We start from the raw sequence: 14,139 nt of genomic DNA, 5'->3' as shown, positions 1-14,139 counted from the left end.
GAGGCAGGTGGATTGCTTGAGCTCAGGAGTTTGAGACCAGACTTGACAACATGGTGAAACCTGTCTCTGCCAAAAATACAAAAAAATTAGCCAGGTGTGGTGGTGTGCATCTGTTGTCCCAGCTACTTGGGGGGCTGAGGTGGGAGAATCACTTGATCTTGGGAGGTGGAGGTTGCAATGAGCCAAAATTGTGACACTGCACTCCAGCCTGGGTGACCAAGTGAGACTATCTCAACAAACAAACAAAAACAAAAAAAAGTAGTATCTGCCTTATAGGGTTGTTCAGAGGATTAACCATGGTCTTAGAACTATTTTTGGCATATAGCAAGCACTCAATTTACAAATAAAGTGGTATACTAGCTCTATTCAGGGTTGGATTTGGACCATGATGAAATGGAATGGTCAGGGTCCTAATGAACTTTACATCCCTCCAAAAAGAAAAATTTATCCCTAATAGCACTCAAAGATTCAAAGATGACAAAGTCCCCAACCCCTTTGCTCCATCCCCCTTGAGTACTGTGCTTGAGCAGACTCAGTGGCTGTGTGTCAACAGAGCAGGAGGCAGTGAAGACACTGGGGTGTGCCAGTGCTCTGGGAACTCAGAAGTGAACTATCTACAAAAAGCAACCACTGGCCAGAGGCAACGATCTGCTAGAGCATTATCCTAGGCCTTGTTCAATGTCAAGCTCTAGTCAGCAATTCAAAAAAAAATGTGTGCTGTGGAGATGCTAAAAGAAGAGGTTAGAAAATTCCAGGTAAAACAAAGTTAACTAGGTTTTAACATGCCAAAGAGAACCAGGAATCTTAAAGGAAGGATGGAGCTTGGAACATGTTCTAAATCTCAGTTGTCCACAGAACCCATCACCCCCATTCTAGCTTTTGGTGAAGCATTTTGAAGGACTGATACTCTAAACGACACACACCTAGGAGGACACAGCTCCACAATCTGGGATAGGAAGACTAGGACCTGTATTCATCTATACAGGCCTCCACAGGGCCCCTTGACAGCAGCCTAGCAACAGTCTTGGCCAACTTCATTCTCTGTCTTCCCCTCTTAACCAGGGGAGACATGAACAGTGTTCTTTGCTACCAGGTATGAGTGAGGGATGATTCCTGGGCTGTCTCTCAGCTTGAGATGTATTAATTCCATTCCATGCATCCATGGGAAAGGGCTGACAATCAGTCTGGGGTTGGCTTAGGACTAAGGGATTCCAAAAAATGATGAATGACTTTTATTTACCTGTGGGGAGAAAGCAATTGTAGCGGAAACAGGCCATTCAAACCGTATCAAGTTTACTTGGCTGTGATTTGTGACTGTGAAGCTCACATTATAGCTGTGTCCAATGTGGCAGTCCCCAAACTGGATGTGGTCCACCAGAGCAGCTAGGGATTAGAAGCAGAAGGCTGTGAGTCCTCCCTGGCCTCCCCTGAGGGCCTGCTTCCTTAAGGAGGCATAGTGCTTCACCCACATGCAATCCTTCCATCCTTGGATGGCTATATTTGAAAAACCTAGAATCTCTGAGTAACAAGATTTCTATCCTCAAGGAATCTATCCATCCATCCATCCATCCATCCATCCATCATCCACCCACCCATCCATCCATCCATCATCCACCCACCCATTATCTATCTATCCATCCATCCCTCTCATCCATCCATTATCCACCCATCATCCACCTATCCATCACTCACCTATCCATCCATCCATCCATCATCCATCCATCCATCCATCATCCACCCTCCCCCATCCTGCCATCATCCATCCACCCACCTATCCAGCCATCATCCACCCACCCACTCATCATCCATCCACCCTCGCATCCATCCATCATCCACCTATCCACCATCCACCCATCCACCCATCCATCATCTCCCTACCTACCCACCCAGCCATCCATCCATCCATCCATTATCCACCCTCCCATCCATCCATCATCCACCTGCTCACCCACTCATCCATCCATCATTCACCCATCCATCATCCATCCATCCATCCATATATCCAACCATCATCTACCCACCCACCCATCCATCCATCCATCATCCACCTATCCATCCATTAATTCATCTATCATCTACCTACCCACTCACCCATCATCCACCTACCCACTCACCTATCTACCCATCATCATCCACCCATCCATCCATCATCTACTCATCCATGCATGCATGCATGTATCCATCCATCCATTCATCTATCATCTACCCATCCATCCCTCTATCCCTTCATCCATCCATCCATCATCCATTCACCCACCTTAGCCCTCACCTCCATTTGTACAAGAGAAAACATAGGTCCCCACCTCCATTTGTTTGGTGAGAAAATATTATAAAGGATTGGGATTGCCAGATAAAATATAGGAGTCCTGGTTAAATTTGAATCACAGATAAGAAATGAATAATTTTTAGGATAAGTATGTCACATGCCATGTTTGGGATACACATATACTAAAAATTATTCATAGTTTAACCAAAATTCCAATTTATTGAGGAGTCTTGTATTCTGATTTGCTAACTCTGGCAATCCTATTATGGGCATGAAATCTGAGTTCTGAACTTAGATTCACTGCTGGCTCCTGCTTGATCCTTGGTAAGAGAGATGTCACCCTGTAGCCTCAAACAGGGCTGAAACACCAGGTATATGAGGAGTGTTGATTTCAACCCATGTTGTGTAGACTACCTAATGATACATTCCAGGACTTTAATTAAGCTTCTAGGTAAACTATGGGACTCTGTTTATAACTCACTTTTTAGCAACCAACCACATAATTAGGGCGCTTAACCAATGCTTTCTGATGATAACAATTTGATGACAAATTTTTCCAATACCCAAAAATGTCAACTAAATGAAGCTTTAGTGCTTGATAGATTGCAGCACAACATGTCTTAAGCTTTAGTATAAAAACACGTCACCTGGGGCCTTGTTAAAATGTGGATTCTGATTCAGTAGGGCAGGGGTGTCTGAAACCCCCATTTCTAACAAGCTCCCAGCTGATGCTGATGCCATAGGATCTCAAACTGCTCATTGAGTAGTGGGGCTGTGCAGAGTGATGTTATAGAAGTGCCCAAACCTATACTCTCTCTAATACACAGATAATGCCAACACAAGCCAGCTAATAAAGGCAGACAGGAAAAACTGCAAGGCATTTATTTGCTTATTAGTTGAACCAGAATTTGAATATCAAACTATAAGCTCCTTAAGAGTAGAGACTTCCTTGTTAATTTTGAAACTCCAGGGATCAGCATGCCTGGAACATGTACTTGGTGCTCAATACATATTCATCGAGTGAACACATGAATAAATGGAAGGATGGATGCCATGACTGAGCCAGGCACGCCAGAGCATAGAGTAATGAAGAGGAGAGTCAGTCCTAAATTCTCAGGGAGCTAACCAACCTGTTATTTAAATTTACTCTCATTTAAAACAAATGACCCAGTAGCCAACACTTGTCAACACCTCACTGCTGTTTCTCCCACCTGCCACCAAGTCTTCCATATCATTGTCCTCGATGGTCTCTGTGAACTCAGAGATACTTATGTCTTCCTGGCTGGTGGGGGCCACCAGCCCGTGGATGTTGTCCAAAGTGATGTCATCCTCATAGCCCTCTCCCACCATGTGGATGGTGGTCTCCTCATATTGGTTGTTGATCACTGACAAGTGGATGATACCTCTCATCCTCCCAACCTTCTGGGAGTGGAAAAAGACGTCAAATTCAGCTGTATCTCCAGGAGAAACAACCAAGGAGGCTGTGTGAGCTTTCTTTGCTGCAAAGAGAAGAGAGAAGATATGATTTAGAACTAGTTTCAAGAAATGTGTATCTATAAAGACCCCTGTTGAAGGGAAAGTAACCCTAGAGTGGGAAGGAGCCTTAGCTAGAGGCCAGTGGTGATGAGACTGGGCATTCCCCTCTGGCTGGGCCTTGAGTGGTCCCCTAATGAAGCAGCTACTGAGATCCATTGCCCTCTAGAAGCATCCTCCCCACACTTACCTTTTACATGTGGTTTGTTTTCCTCTGTGATGTAGATGCACGAGGTGGTGGGCCTCCCTTTCAGGGAGAAGACTCCTAGCTCATCCTGCAGGTCAACATGCAGCTGGCAGAAGGAAAGCAGGGATGAGTGCTAGGCTTACAGGCTGCTCATGGGCTTTGAGTCTGGGGTGAGATACTGTGCTGTGTTTGGAGCAGGACCCCAAAAAGGTATTATGCCTACTATTCACTTTTTTGAATTTCTTATTAAGAGAGATAAATAATAAATATTAGACCTGGAGAGGACAGAAGAACATTCAGTCAGATCAGCCCTTGTTATCTGAGTGAGGAACTGGAGGTCCCAGGAGTATGCAGAACTTTCCAGATCACGTAGGTAGATAGTGTAAAATGTGGTTGCCAACACCTCTGTCATTAACAGAGGCAGTTATAAAATATACGCTAGGTTAATAAAATGGAAATGAATACTTGTAATTCTATAAGGGTCTGCATTGATGTCAATTCCTAAAAACCAGTATCTCCTAGGTGCTATGCATTAGTTTAGTTGCCTGATAGTGTCATGTTGAGCATCCTACCACGATAAGAGAAAAAAACAAGGTGGGCATTTTACCTACTTGGAGAAAGTGGTGGTTTCTGGCCCATTGTAAGGAAGATAAGACTAAAGCCATGCATCTGATTTCAGATATGAGACATCAGCAGGCATTGTTAGAAGACAGTAATGCTGGCACCATCGTGAAAAAGATTGAATAATACAAAATATGAGGCATGGAGAAGGCAGAAATAGTGATATCACATGGGAAGCTTCTGAGACAAAAAATTATGTATTTAGAAACAACTTTAATAAGAAACTATACGGAAGAATTATATGTAAGAATATTGACATAAAAGATCTAAATAAATGGGTGGAAATCCTAAACGTTCCTGGTGGAGAGTCTAAATACTCTGCAAGCAGAAATCCTACCAGATTCAGAGGCCTCCTGATGGGATTTTTAAAGGAACACTATAAAATAATTATAAAGCTTATTTGAGAGATTAATAGGTGAAAATTGTTAAGAAAAATGGCAAAAACAGGGAGTGGGTGGATAGGAATTCACTGAACTAGATGCTAAAACATATTATAAAGCCACAATAATGGAAACAATGCAGGGTAATGGTAAACTAGGTAACCTGAGCTCAAGGCAACAACAAATGTTAGACTAAATATATAAAAAACTTTTTTTTAAAGCATAACAGAGCTATGAAGAGAATGAGGAGTAAATAGACCAGGATCTGTGAGAGTATAGAAATCCAGCAAGGTCAGTCTCACTTTCTGGGTGGTTTTTGTCTGCCCAGAGCATTTGCCAGTCAGGAAAAGGTAGACAGGAGGCTTGTCTGCACTTTTTTTTTTTTTTAAATTTTGATACGGAATCTCACTCTGTCACCCAGGCCGGAGCGCAGTGGTGAAATTTTGGCTCACTGCAACCTTTGTCTCCCGGGTTCTGGTGATTCTCCTGCCTCAGCCTCCAGAGTAGCTAGGATTACAGGCGTGAGTCACCATGCCCAGATAATTTTTGTATGTTTTTAGTAAAGATGGGATTTTACCAGGTTGTCCAGGCTGGTCTCAAAATCTTGATCTGCCCACCTCAGCCTCCCAAGGTGCTGAGATTACAGGCGTTGTCTGTACTTTTGATGGTCTTTTGGTGCTAAGAGGGCAAAAGTTCAAGGCCTGTGGAAGGTGACAATGCTTTCTTCTGGGCTGGGACCTCATAAGATGAAAGGTGAGCTGGATATAAACCAGCTTTCCCAAGGATGGCAATCCTGCTCTGAGTCATCTGGGTAATCCAGAAAATCTCAAACCCTAACACTGGCTTAAGGTGATCCTGAATTTCTAGTGCCCCCAAGTGTTGGGCAGAAGCAAATGAAAATTGCCTCTGAAGAAAAATATGATCCTTAGTTTAATGATTTCCAAATAACTTTTACAATATAATACCCAACACGTGAACAGAAGATAACCAGGCACATGAGGCGGCAGGGCAACATGGGCAAAGATGAGTAGAAATAGTAGAAAAAGATGAGTAGAAATACCAGAAAGAGCCACAATGACTTTGGATTTTGGAATTATCTGGTATAGACTGTAAAATGGCTATGATTACTGTGTTCAAGAAATAAAAGTCATGTCTGACGATTTCAGCTAGAAACTAGAAACAGTAAACATGAATTATTCAGATTTTTAAAACAGCCTAACAGAAATTCTAAGACTGAAAAATATAATAACTTAAGGACTTAATGGAAACTTTAACTGTAGATTCAATACAGCTAAAGGGAGAGTTACTAAACTGAAGACAGGTCAAAAGAAATTATGCAGAATGAAGCCCAGAGGAAAAGTGAGTGGAAAATATAGTGAGACTAGAGACACAGAAGATATAGTGAGAAGGTCTTCTATATATTTAATTATCATCCCAGAAGTAGAGATTAGAGAGAATGAAATAGAAACAATATTTAAAGACATGTCTAGAAATTTTCCAAAATTGACTTAACTTTAATCCACAGAATCAAGAAGTCTAGTGAATTCTAACAAGGATAAATTAAAAGAACTCCACACCTGGACATGTCATAGTAAAACTGTAGAAAACAAAGTGAAAATGTAAAAGGCAGTCAGAAAAAAAGAATGCCTTAAAGTAGCAGTCCCCAACCTTTTTGGCACCAGGAACTGGTTTCATGGAAGACAATTTTTCCATGGACCAGGCAATGGGGAATGGTTTTGGGTTGAAACTGTTCCACTTCAGATAATCAGGCATTAGATTCTTATAAGGAGCACGCAGCCTAGATCCCTCACACATGCAGTTCAAAATAGGGTTCGCACTCCTATGAGAATCTAATGCCGCTGCTGATCTGACAGGAAGGGAGTTCAGGTGGTAATGTGAGTGATGGGGAGTGGCTGTAAATACAGATGAGCTTTTGCTCATGAGTCTGTGGCCTGGGGGTTGGGGACCCCTGTCTTAAAACATTTTAGGCTTATAGCTGACAACTCAGCAGTTAACAACGGAAACCGGAATACATTGGAATAATATCTCCCATTTGCTGAAAGAAAACAACTGCCAAACCAGAACTCCACAGCCAGTAAAAACGATGTTTAAAATGAAGGAGAAATAGAGACTTCACCACCAGCAGACCTCCATTAAGGAAATACTAAAGAGTATTCTTCAGTTGGTAGGAAAAGGGTCTAAGATGGTGATATGGTTTGGCTGTGTCCCCATCCAAGTCTCATCTTGAATTGTAGCTCCCATAACTCCCGTGTGTCGTGGGAGGGACCTGGTGGGAGGTAAATGAATCATGGGGGAGGGTCTTTCCCAGGCTGTTCTTGTGATAGTGAATAAGTCTCACAAGATCTGATGGTTTTATAAATGGGAGTTCCCCTGCACAAGCTCTCTTGCCTGCCACAACGTAAGACATGTCTTTCTCCTCCTTTGCCTTCCACTGTGATAGTGAGGCCTCCCCAGCCATGTGGAACTGTGAGTCCTCTTTTTTCTTTATAAATTACCCAGTCTCAGGTATGTCTTTATTGGTAGCATGAGAACTGACAAATACAGATGGAAAATTGGAGACCCAGGAATAAAGAGCAATAAAAATGATTAATAAATGAGTAAACCTAAATGGGCCATAAATGTGTAAACAATAAGAACAACAGCAGCAAGAACAATAGTGGCAATGTCTTGTAGGGTTTAAAATATTTAGAGAATCCCAAGCCTTCCACAAGTTGCTCCATTACTGTATCCTTTCATTTTTATCTTCCTTGCTCTTCTACCTATACCTATGCTCTCATGAAGCTGGGTGCTTACTAGCTCCTGTAGTAGTGTGCACGTTTTGTTTTGTTTTGTTTTTTGGCTTCTGCATCTTTGAAGCTTTCTCTTTCTTTCTGGTTTGCATGGACTGCCAAATGCCCACTGAAGGCATTGCTGAAACCCAACTCCTTCAATGAGCCCTGTTCAAATGTCATTTACAGTGAATTTTCCCTTTATTGTCTAGATGGGAATAGATCTTTTTCAAAAGTCCTACAGTCCCTTGTAGAGCACATCACTTTTTTTGTAAAATAAAACCATAATTTAATCGTTGAATCAAAATACATTTGGATGTTGTATTTTTCACCCCTACTGAAGTTTCTTTTATCATCTTATCCTCATTGCAAATGCAATGTTCATTATAGAAAACAATTAAAAAATAAAGAAGATATTAAGAACATCCATAATCCTACCCACTCAGCTTGGTGCACATCACTGCACACTACCTTGGACAGTAGTTAATGATATATTGTGCAATCCAGTTTCCTACTTTCCTTGAGGATAAATGTCATGCCAGATTCCCCTCTGCATGTCCCTGACACATAGGTTAATGTATGTGGATCAACAGAGAAGTCCTCATACATTAGGCATGGCAGAGGCCCCAGTGGCAGAAGTGTAGCTTCTGGATTCTTCTCCCTTTCAGCCTCATGCTTCACCCTCCAGTATTACCTGGGCAGGGAGGACGCCATTGTTCTTGAGGATGAGAGGCAGCTTCTCTGAATGACCAAGCAGAAGCCTCTTAAAGAGGAGCAAGGGGTTTCCATATTGGTTATGAAGAATTGGCCGCACAACTGTCACTCGAGGGAGGTTCCCCTCACCAGCGATGTCAAACACGAGGCCTCGGCTCTTGGCCAGGGTGCTGTAGGGGACAGGAAGATTGTAGCCTGTCAGCCTGGCATGGTGGGAATGACACTCCCTATGGAGTGTGGCCTGCAGCCCTGCTGCAGGAGAGGGAGCTGGGAGCTGGGAGCTGGTACCTGGGCAAGCCATCCAAGGTAGCCTCAAAGATGCACTGGTAGTTCTGCAAGATCTGCGGGGTGAAGGACACCGTGGCAAAGGCATGGGAATGGCTGGCAATGCACATCTTGCTGGGTTCCACTTCAAAAATGTCGATGATGCGGGCAAAGGGCTGGTGATGGGGGCAGAGACCAGAGTGTGTCAGCGCCTTTGTATTCTCACCAGGCTTACTCCTTATTTTCAAGAGCCCCCCCCACCTCTTGTCTAAGTGCTGTGGTGGACATGCTCCACTGCCTGCAGGGTGAGGGGCCCTGGAGGGAACAGCCTGGGACCCACCCCTGAATGATGCCTGGCTAGATTTGGTTAGACCTATGATTTTTGACTCAAATTGATGAACTAAGCCAGTAATCCAGATATTCTCCCTGCTACCCCACCCCTGTCAACTAAATTGGGATGCCCAAAGATTGGTGTTGGTTGGTTTTTAAATCTTTTTGTGACAGGATCTTGCTCTGTCACTCATGTTGGAGTGCAGTGGCATGATCATGGCTCACTGCAGCCTCGACCTCCTGGACCCAGGCAATCCTCCCACCTCAGCCTCCCGAGTAGCTGGGACTACAGGTGTGTGCCACTATGCCCAGCTAATTTTTTTTTTTTTTGTACATATGGGGTTTCGTCATGTTTCCCAGGCTGATCTCAAACTTCTGGGCTCAAGTAATCTGCCTGCCTTGGCCTCCCATAGTGCTGGGATTACAGGTGTGAGCCACCGTGCTGGGCCGGTGCTGGTTGTTAAAATGTGGAGCTGAGCTGGGAGCTGGCTGAATCACATGCAAGATGAGAAAGCTGGATGAGAGAATGGAGCATTGGAAACCCTGTGAGAGAGACACGTGGCCCCTGAGAGATGGACAGAGCATCCGCTGGTCTTCTAAAGGGCAGACTTCACGTGATGGTGCCAGTCCCAAGGAGTCCCGGCCACGTGATGTGTTCTGACCTGTGTCTGAGGTGTCCAATTCACTGCAGTAAGCCTTGCTTTGTTTAGGCTAATCTGAGAGGGTTTCTGCTCCTTGTAATTCCAAGAGCCTTGGCTAGAACAACCTCCCACAGCACTTCATCTGTTCCCATCTTGTGGCAATGTTTTGGGACTGTAGGGAGCCCTGGCATGGCCTTAAAAGGATTTTTCATTCTCATGGGAAGTAGGTGGGATTCAAGACTGATTATTCCCTCTTGTTCTTAAACTGAGGGCACTCAGGTTTCTCTTTGCTTTTTCCAAGGGATAGCCTTCAAGTCTGCAAACTAGGGTGGAGGAGAACATGCGATGTCTGCAAATCCTCTTATAGTCTGCCTTTAGAAATCAGACTTGTGGCTGGGTGTGGTGGCTCACTCTTGTAATCCTAGCACTTTGGGAGGCTGAGGTGGGAGGATCGCTTGAGCCCAGGAGTTTGAGACCAGCCTGGCCAACATGGTGAAACCCTGTCTCTACAAAAAATACAAAAACTAGCCAAGCATGGTGGTGCGTGCCTGTAGTCCCAGCTACTCAGGAGGCTGAGGTGGGAGGATCACTTGAGCCCAGGAAGTCGAGGCTGCAGTGAGCCATGATGGTGCCATTGCACTCCAGCCTGGGCAACGGAAGTGAGACTGTCTCAAAAAAAAAAAAAAAATCAGTCTTGCTCACTTTTTATCTTTTTAGTACAGAATAGGGGGAAAGCTGCCCCTTAGTATCCCAAATAAGATCAGAGAATAGGCTGGGCGCAGTGGCTCATGCCTATAATCCCAGCACTTTGGGAGGCCGAGGCGGGTGGATCACGAGGTCAGGAGATCGTGACCATCCTGGCTAACACAGTGAAACCTCGTCTCTACTAAAAATACAAAAAATTAGCCGGACATGGTGGTGGGTGCCTGTAGTCCCAGCTACTTGGGAGGCTGAGGCAGGAGAATGGCGTGAACCTGGAAGGCAGAGCTTGCAGTGAGCTGAGATTGCACCACTGCACTCCAGCCTGGGCAACAGAGCAAGACTCCGTCTCAAAAAAAAAAAAAAAAAAAATCAGAGAATAATGACTGGGTGTCGCCAGGGCCTGAAGGAAGTCATAAAAGGGATTATGTAGTCTCCCCAACCATACCTCTCTGTGTTGACATTCTCCAGGAATGCACACTCCATATGTAGCTCTAGGCTGATACCAACACCCTTGGTGACTTCCCCACCACCCTCAGCTGTGAACAATGCCAGCTCCGGGACCTGAGGACCTCCTGGGCCCAGATTCTACTTTCGGGCAGAGAACTGAAGCAGCCGTCATAAAACTAGAGTATTTGCTGCACATTGGATTGGGAATTAAGGGTGACGGAAACCCATTGATTAAGACCTCTCTTGGTATCCTGAATTTTCTGTTCTGCTGTGAAAAAAAGTATGATCTGACTCAGAGAGAAAAGGCAGTTTCGAGCCTGGCAGACCCCTGAGATGGGCAATTATTTCATCTTGTGTGTGGATGAAGCTTGGCTTTAAGCCCAGCCGTATAGTCTCAGGCTCTGGGACCTAGGGGAAGGATTTAGCTTTTAAAGCCTCAGTTTCCCTAACTGTAGAATTGGGATAATAATACAAAGTCAGAAGAGTTGTTGTGAGGGTAAAAGGAGGCAGTAAATATAAATCACTTAGCACAGTGCTTGTCATATCGGAAGGGCTAAAACATGCTCACCATTTCACCTTATCCTCAGAATCTGATGCCCCCAAATCTCCCTTACCAGCAGAATATGCAGCTGGAGGCAGGCCCATCTGGAGCTGGTGCTCACCTTCACCTCTCCCCACCATGCTTTGTCTATTTTAGGCACGTAGTGAGCATTCAATGGAGGAATGCGGTTTGCTCGTTCATGTGTACTTATCACAAAGGTACCCGGAGGAGACACCCACTGGGACAAATGTATCACCACTGGCCTAGGGGAAAGCCCCTGGTTACTTCACATAACTTCCAGCAGGGCCAGATAATTTCCACTCACGCATACAGGCTCCAGAGCAGAGGATGCTGAGAGCCCTTTTTCCAGCTTTATGCCAACCACGGTGGGCCAGGGGCCATTGGGAGCGTCTTACCTTATTGGAGATAGGCCTGACTACAATGTTGACATCACAGGCGATCTTTCCCATGTTGCTGATCTTGAAACGAGCCTTGGCTTGGTGGCCCACCAGGACATTGCAGAAGATGAACTTGTTCTCGTCCTCGACGAACAGCCCCCCGCTCTCTATGGTCTGCAGGATGTGGTGCAGGTTGGCGCTGGTACATATCTGGTGCTCTTCAAATATCAAGGCGTTGTTTTCGGTCACGAAGGCTGGGGAGTGAAGGGGAGACTATGAGATGCTGCCTGATCACTGGATTCCTGCTCTGTAATTACTAATTTGGAACTCTGGATTCTCACAAAGGAGAATCGTGGAGGACACATAGGGGAAGTCATGCAAGGGGGTGTGAGGGATGGGAAACATTCTGTCTTTTCTTCCTCTTTTGTACTGTCCTTGCTGGTTGCCACACTCCAGTGAGTGTTTTTCTCCCAGTGGTAAGATCCAAGATCTGGGGTGTGCTATGGATGGAAGGAGGCTACTGGCCCACTATGCTTCAAGGCTCCAGGGATCCTATCGTCAAAGCATGAGGCATTCTCTTTGCACCTCATCTGCCCTCCTGCTGGGTTACAGATTTTGCATGCTCAGTAACTGAACATTGTTCTCTGTGGACATGTTGCCCACTGGGAGTGGCCTGGCCATGAGTGGGACTCAGTGCTCCTCGGTTCTGTGCCACAGCCCATCCCATGATGATTCTCAGATAACACTATTCATCTGGGAATCCAGGACCAGCCTCCTGGGAGTGTGAAGCTGCACCTCCTCCCTTAGGTATATGCCCTGCAAAAATACAACTGAAGACACTAGAGGAAGTTCTAGGACCCCAAAGGAAGCACCCCAGCTATGTCTGCCAGACATCTTTGGAAAAACTTGCAAGAAAGAAGGTAGAAGTGCTACAGATGAAGGTCTTTTATTTATATATTTATATTTTTGAGATGGACTCTCGCTCTGTTGTGGAGTACAGTGGCGTGATCTCAGCTCACTGCAAACTCCACCTCCTGGGTTCAAGTGCCTCCTGAGTAGCTGGGATTACAGGCATGTGCCACCACACCCAGCTAATTTTTTTGTATTTTTAGTAGAGACAGGGTTTTGCTATGTTGGCCAGGCTGGTCTCAAACTCCTGACCTTAGGTGATCTGCCCGCCTTGGCCTCCCAAAGTGCTGGGATCACAAGTGTAAGCCACTGCACCAGGTCTCAGATGAACATCTTTCAAGTGGTGCTGTCCAATGTGAGTGGTCAGTACCTGGTAGACAGGCTTCAGCCAGCAAAGTGTAAGGGATGCCGGCAGGGTGGACTGCAGGGTCTCGGCCGGAGATATCGATGGCTATAAACTCCTCACACTTTCCCATGGGGTCAGCCACACAGTCAACGTTGATGACCTGCTGTCCTCCGGAAGGGATGGAGCCAAACCCAGGGTACACGGTGAACATGCCATGGGCGAAGCGGGCCTGCAGGACAAGGGTGGGAGGGATAGGAGGCTTGGAGGCAGAGTGAGTGACAGCCAGACTATGGGGGCTGTGAGATGGTGTGGAAAGGGGGAGGGACATGTGGGGTTTCTTCTCACAGGCACTCTCTGGGCCCTCTCTCCTCTCCTCCTGGAGGGACAGAGGGCCAGGGATGGGAAGGGGGTCTTCAATGATAGGTTGCTCTCTCAGTGCTTCCTTCTATGCAAATTCCTTTAGACCAATCATGTTTGAACTAAGGGTTTAAGGGAACAGATAGACTCCACATCATATAGCACTTATTCAGCTGGGCATCTTGAAGCAGAGGGGTGCAGAATGGCATAGTGGGTGAGGTTATGGGCCTTTGAGTGAGACACACCTGGGTTTGAATCCCAGCCCTGCTAAATATTGACTGACCTTAAACAAATGACTTCTCTGAGTCTCAGTTTATTTATCTATAAAATGGGGCTAAAGCCCCGACCCCAGAGATTGCTGGAGGTTTAAATGAAAGAACAGGTGTGAAGCATGTAGCATAGCATCTGGTATAGAATTAGTGCTAAAACAAAACAAAACAGGATGTTGATGCAATCCTTAGATGTCCCAGCTCTTCTCTCTCCTGTTTGTAGTTTTCCAGATGACCGCAGAATGTGCTGACAATGCAGTGGCCTGAGATAAGGGAAGGGTCTGGAACAGCCCAGGTTCTGTTCTCATCCTTCCTAGAACAGAATGTCCTGCAGTGCTTCAGCTCAGAGATCCACAATTCCTCTGGAGCACAAAATCCAAGGCAGAATGCTTTTGGTGTCTTTCAGCTGCAGTGTGAAGTGCGGCATGCATAGACAGGACTTTAT

General features: G+C 45.4%; 1 protein-coding gene across 1 annotated transcript in view; it reads right to left on the bottom strand.

The window, feature by feature from the left end:
• HYDIN (HYDIN axonemal central pair apparatus protein) overlaps positions 1-14,139 on the bottom strand; it is a 488,520-nt gene that overhangs the window by 64,707 nt on the left and 409,674 nt on the right. The window contains exons 63-69 of the mRNA XM_063654515.1: positions 13,093-13,297; positions 11,832-12,067; positions 8,779-8,930; positions 8,471-8,660; positions 3,990-4,092; positions 3,478-3,765; positions 1,241-1,383 (exon numbers count right to left, since the gene is read on the bottom strand). Of these exons, the coding sequence (XP_063510585.1) occupies positions 1,241-1,383; positions 3,478-3,765; positions 3,990-4,092; positions 8,471-8,660; positions 8,779-8,930; positions 11,832-12,067; positions 13,093-13,297 (1,317 nt within the window). The remainder of the gene's footprint in view (positions 1-1,240; positions 1,384-3,477; positions 3,766-3,989; positions 4,093-8,470; positions 8,661-8,778; positions 8,931-11,831; positions 12,068-13,092; positions 13,298-14,139) is intronic.

This window comes from Pongo pygmaeus, chromosome 18 (genome assembly GCF_028885625.2).
Source record: "Pongo pygmaeus isolate AG05252 chromosome 18, NHGRI_mPonPyg2-v2.0_pri, whole genome shotgun sequence".
Classification (NCBI taxonomy): domain Eukaryota; kingdom Metazoa; phylum Chordata; class Mammalia; order Primates; family Hominidae; genus Pongo; species Pongo pygmaeus.
This window is presented reverse-complemented; position numbering and strand designations above follow the sequence as displayed.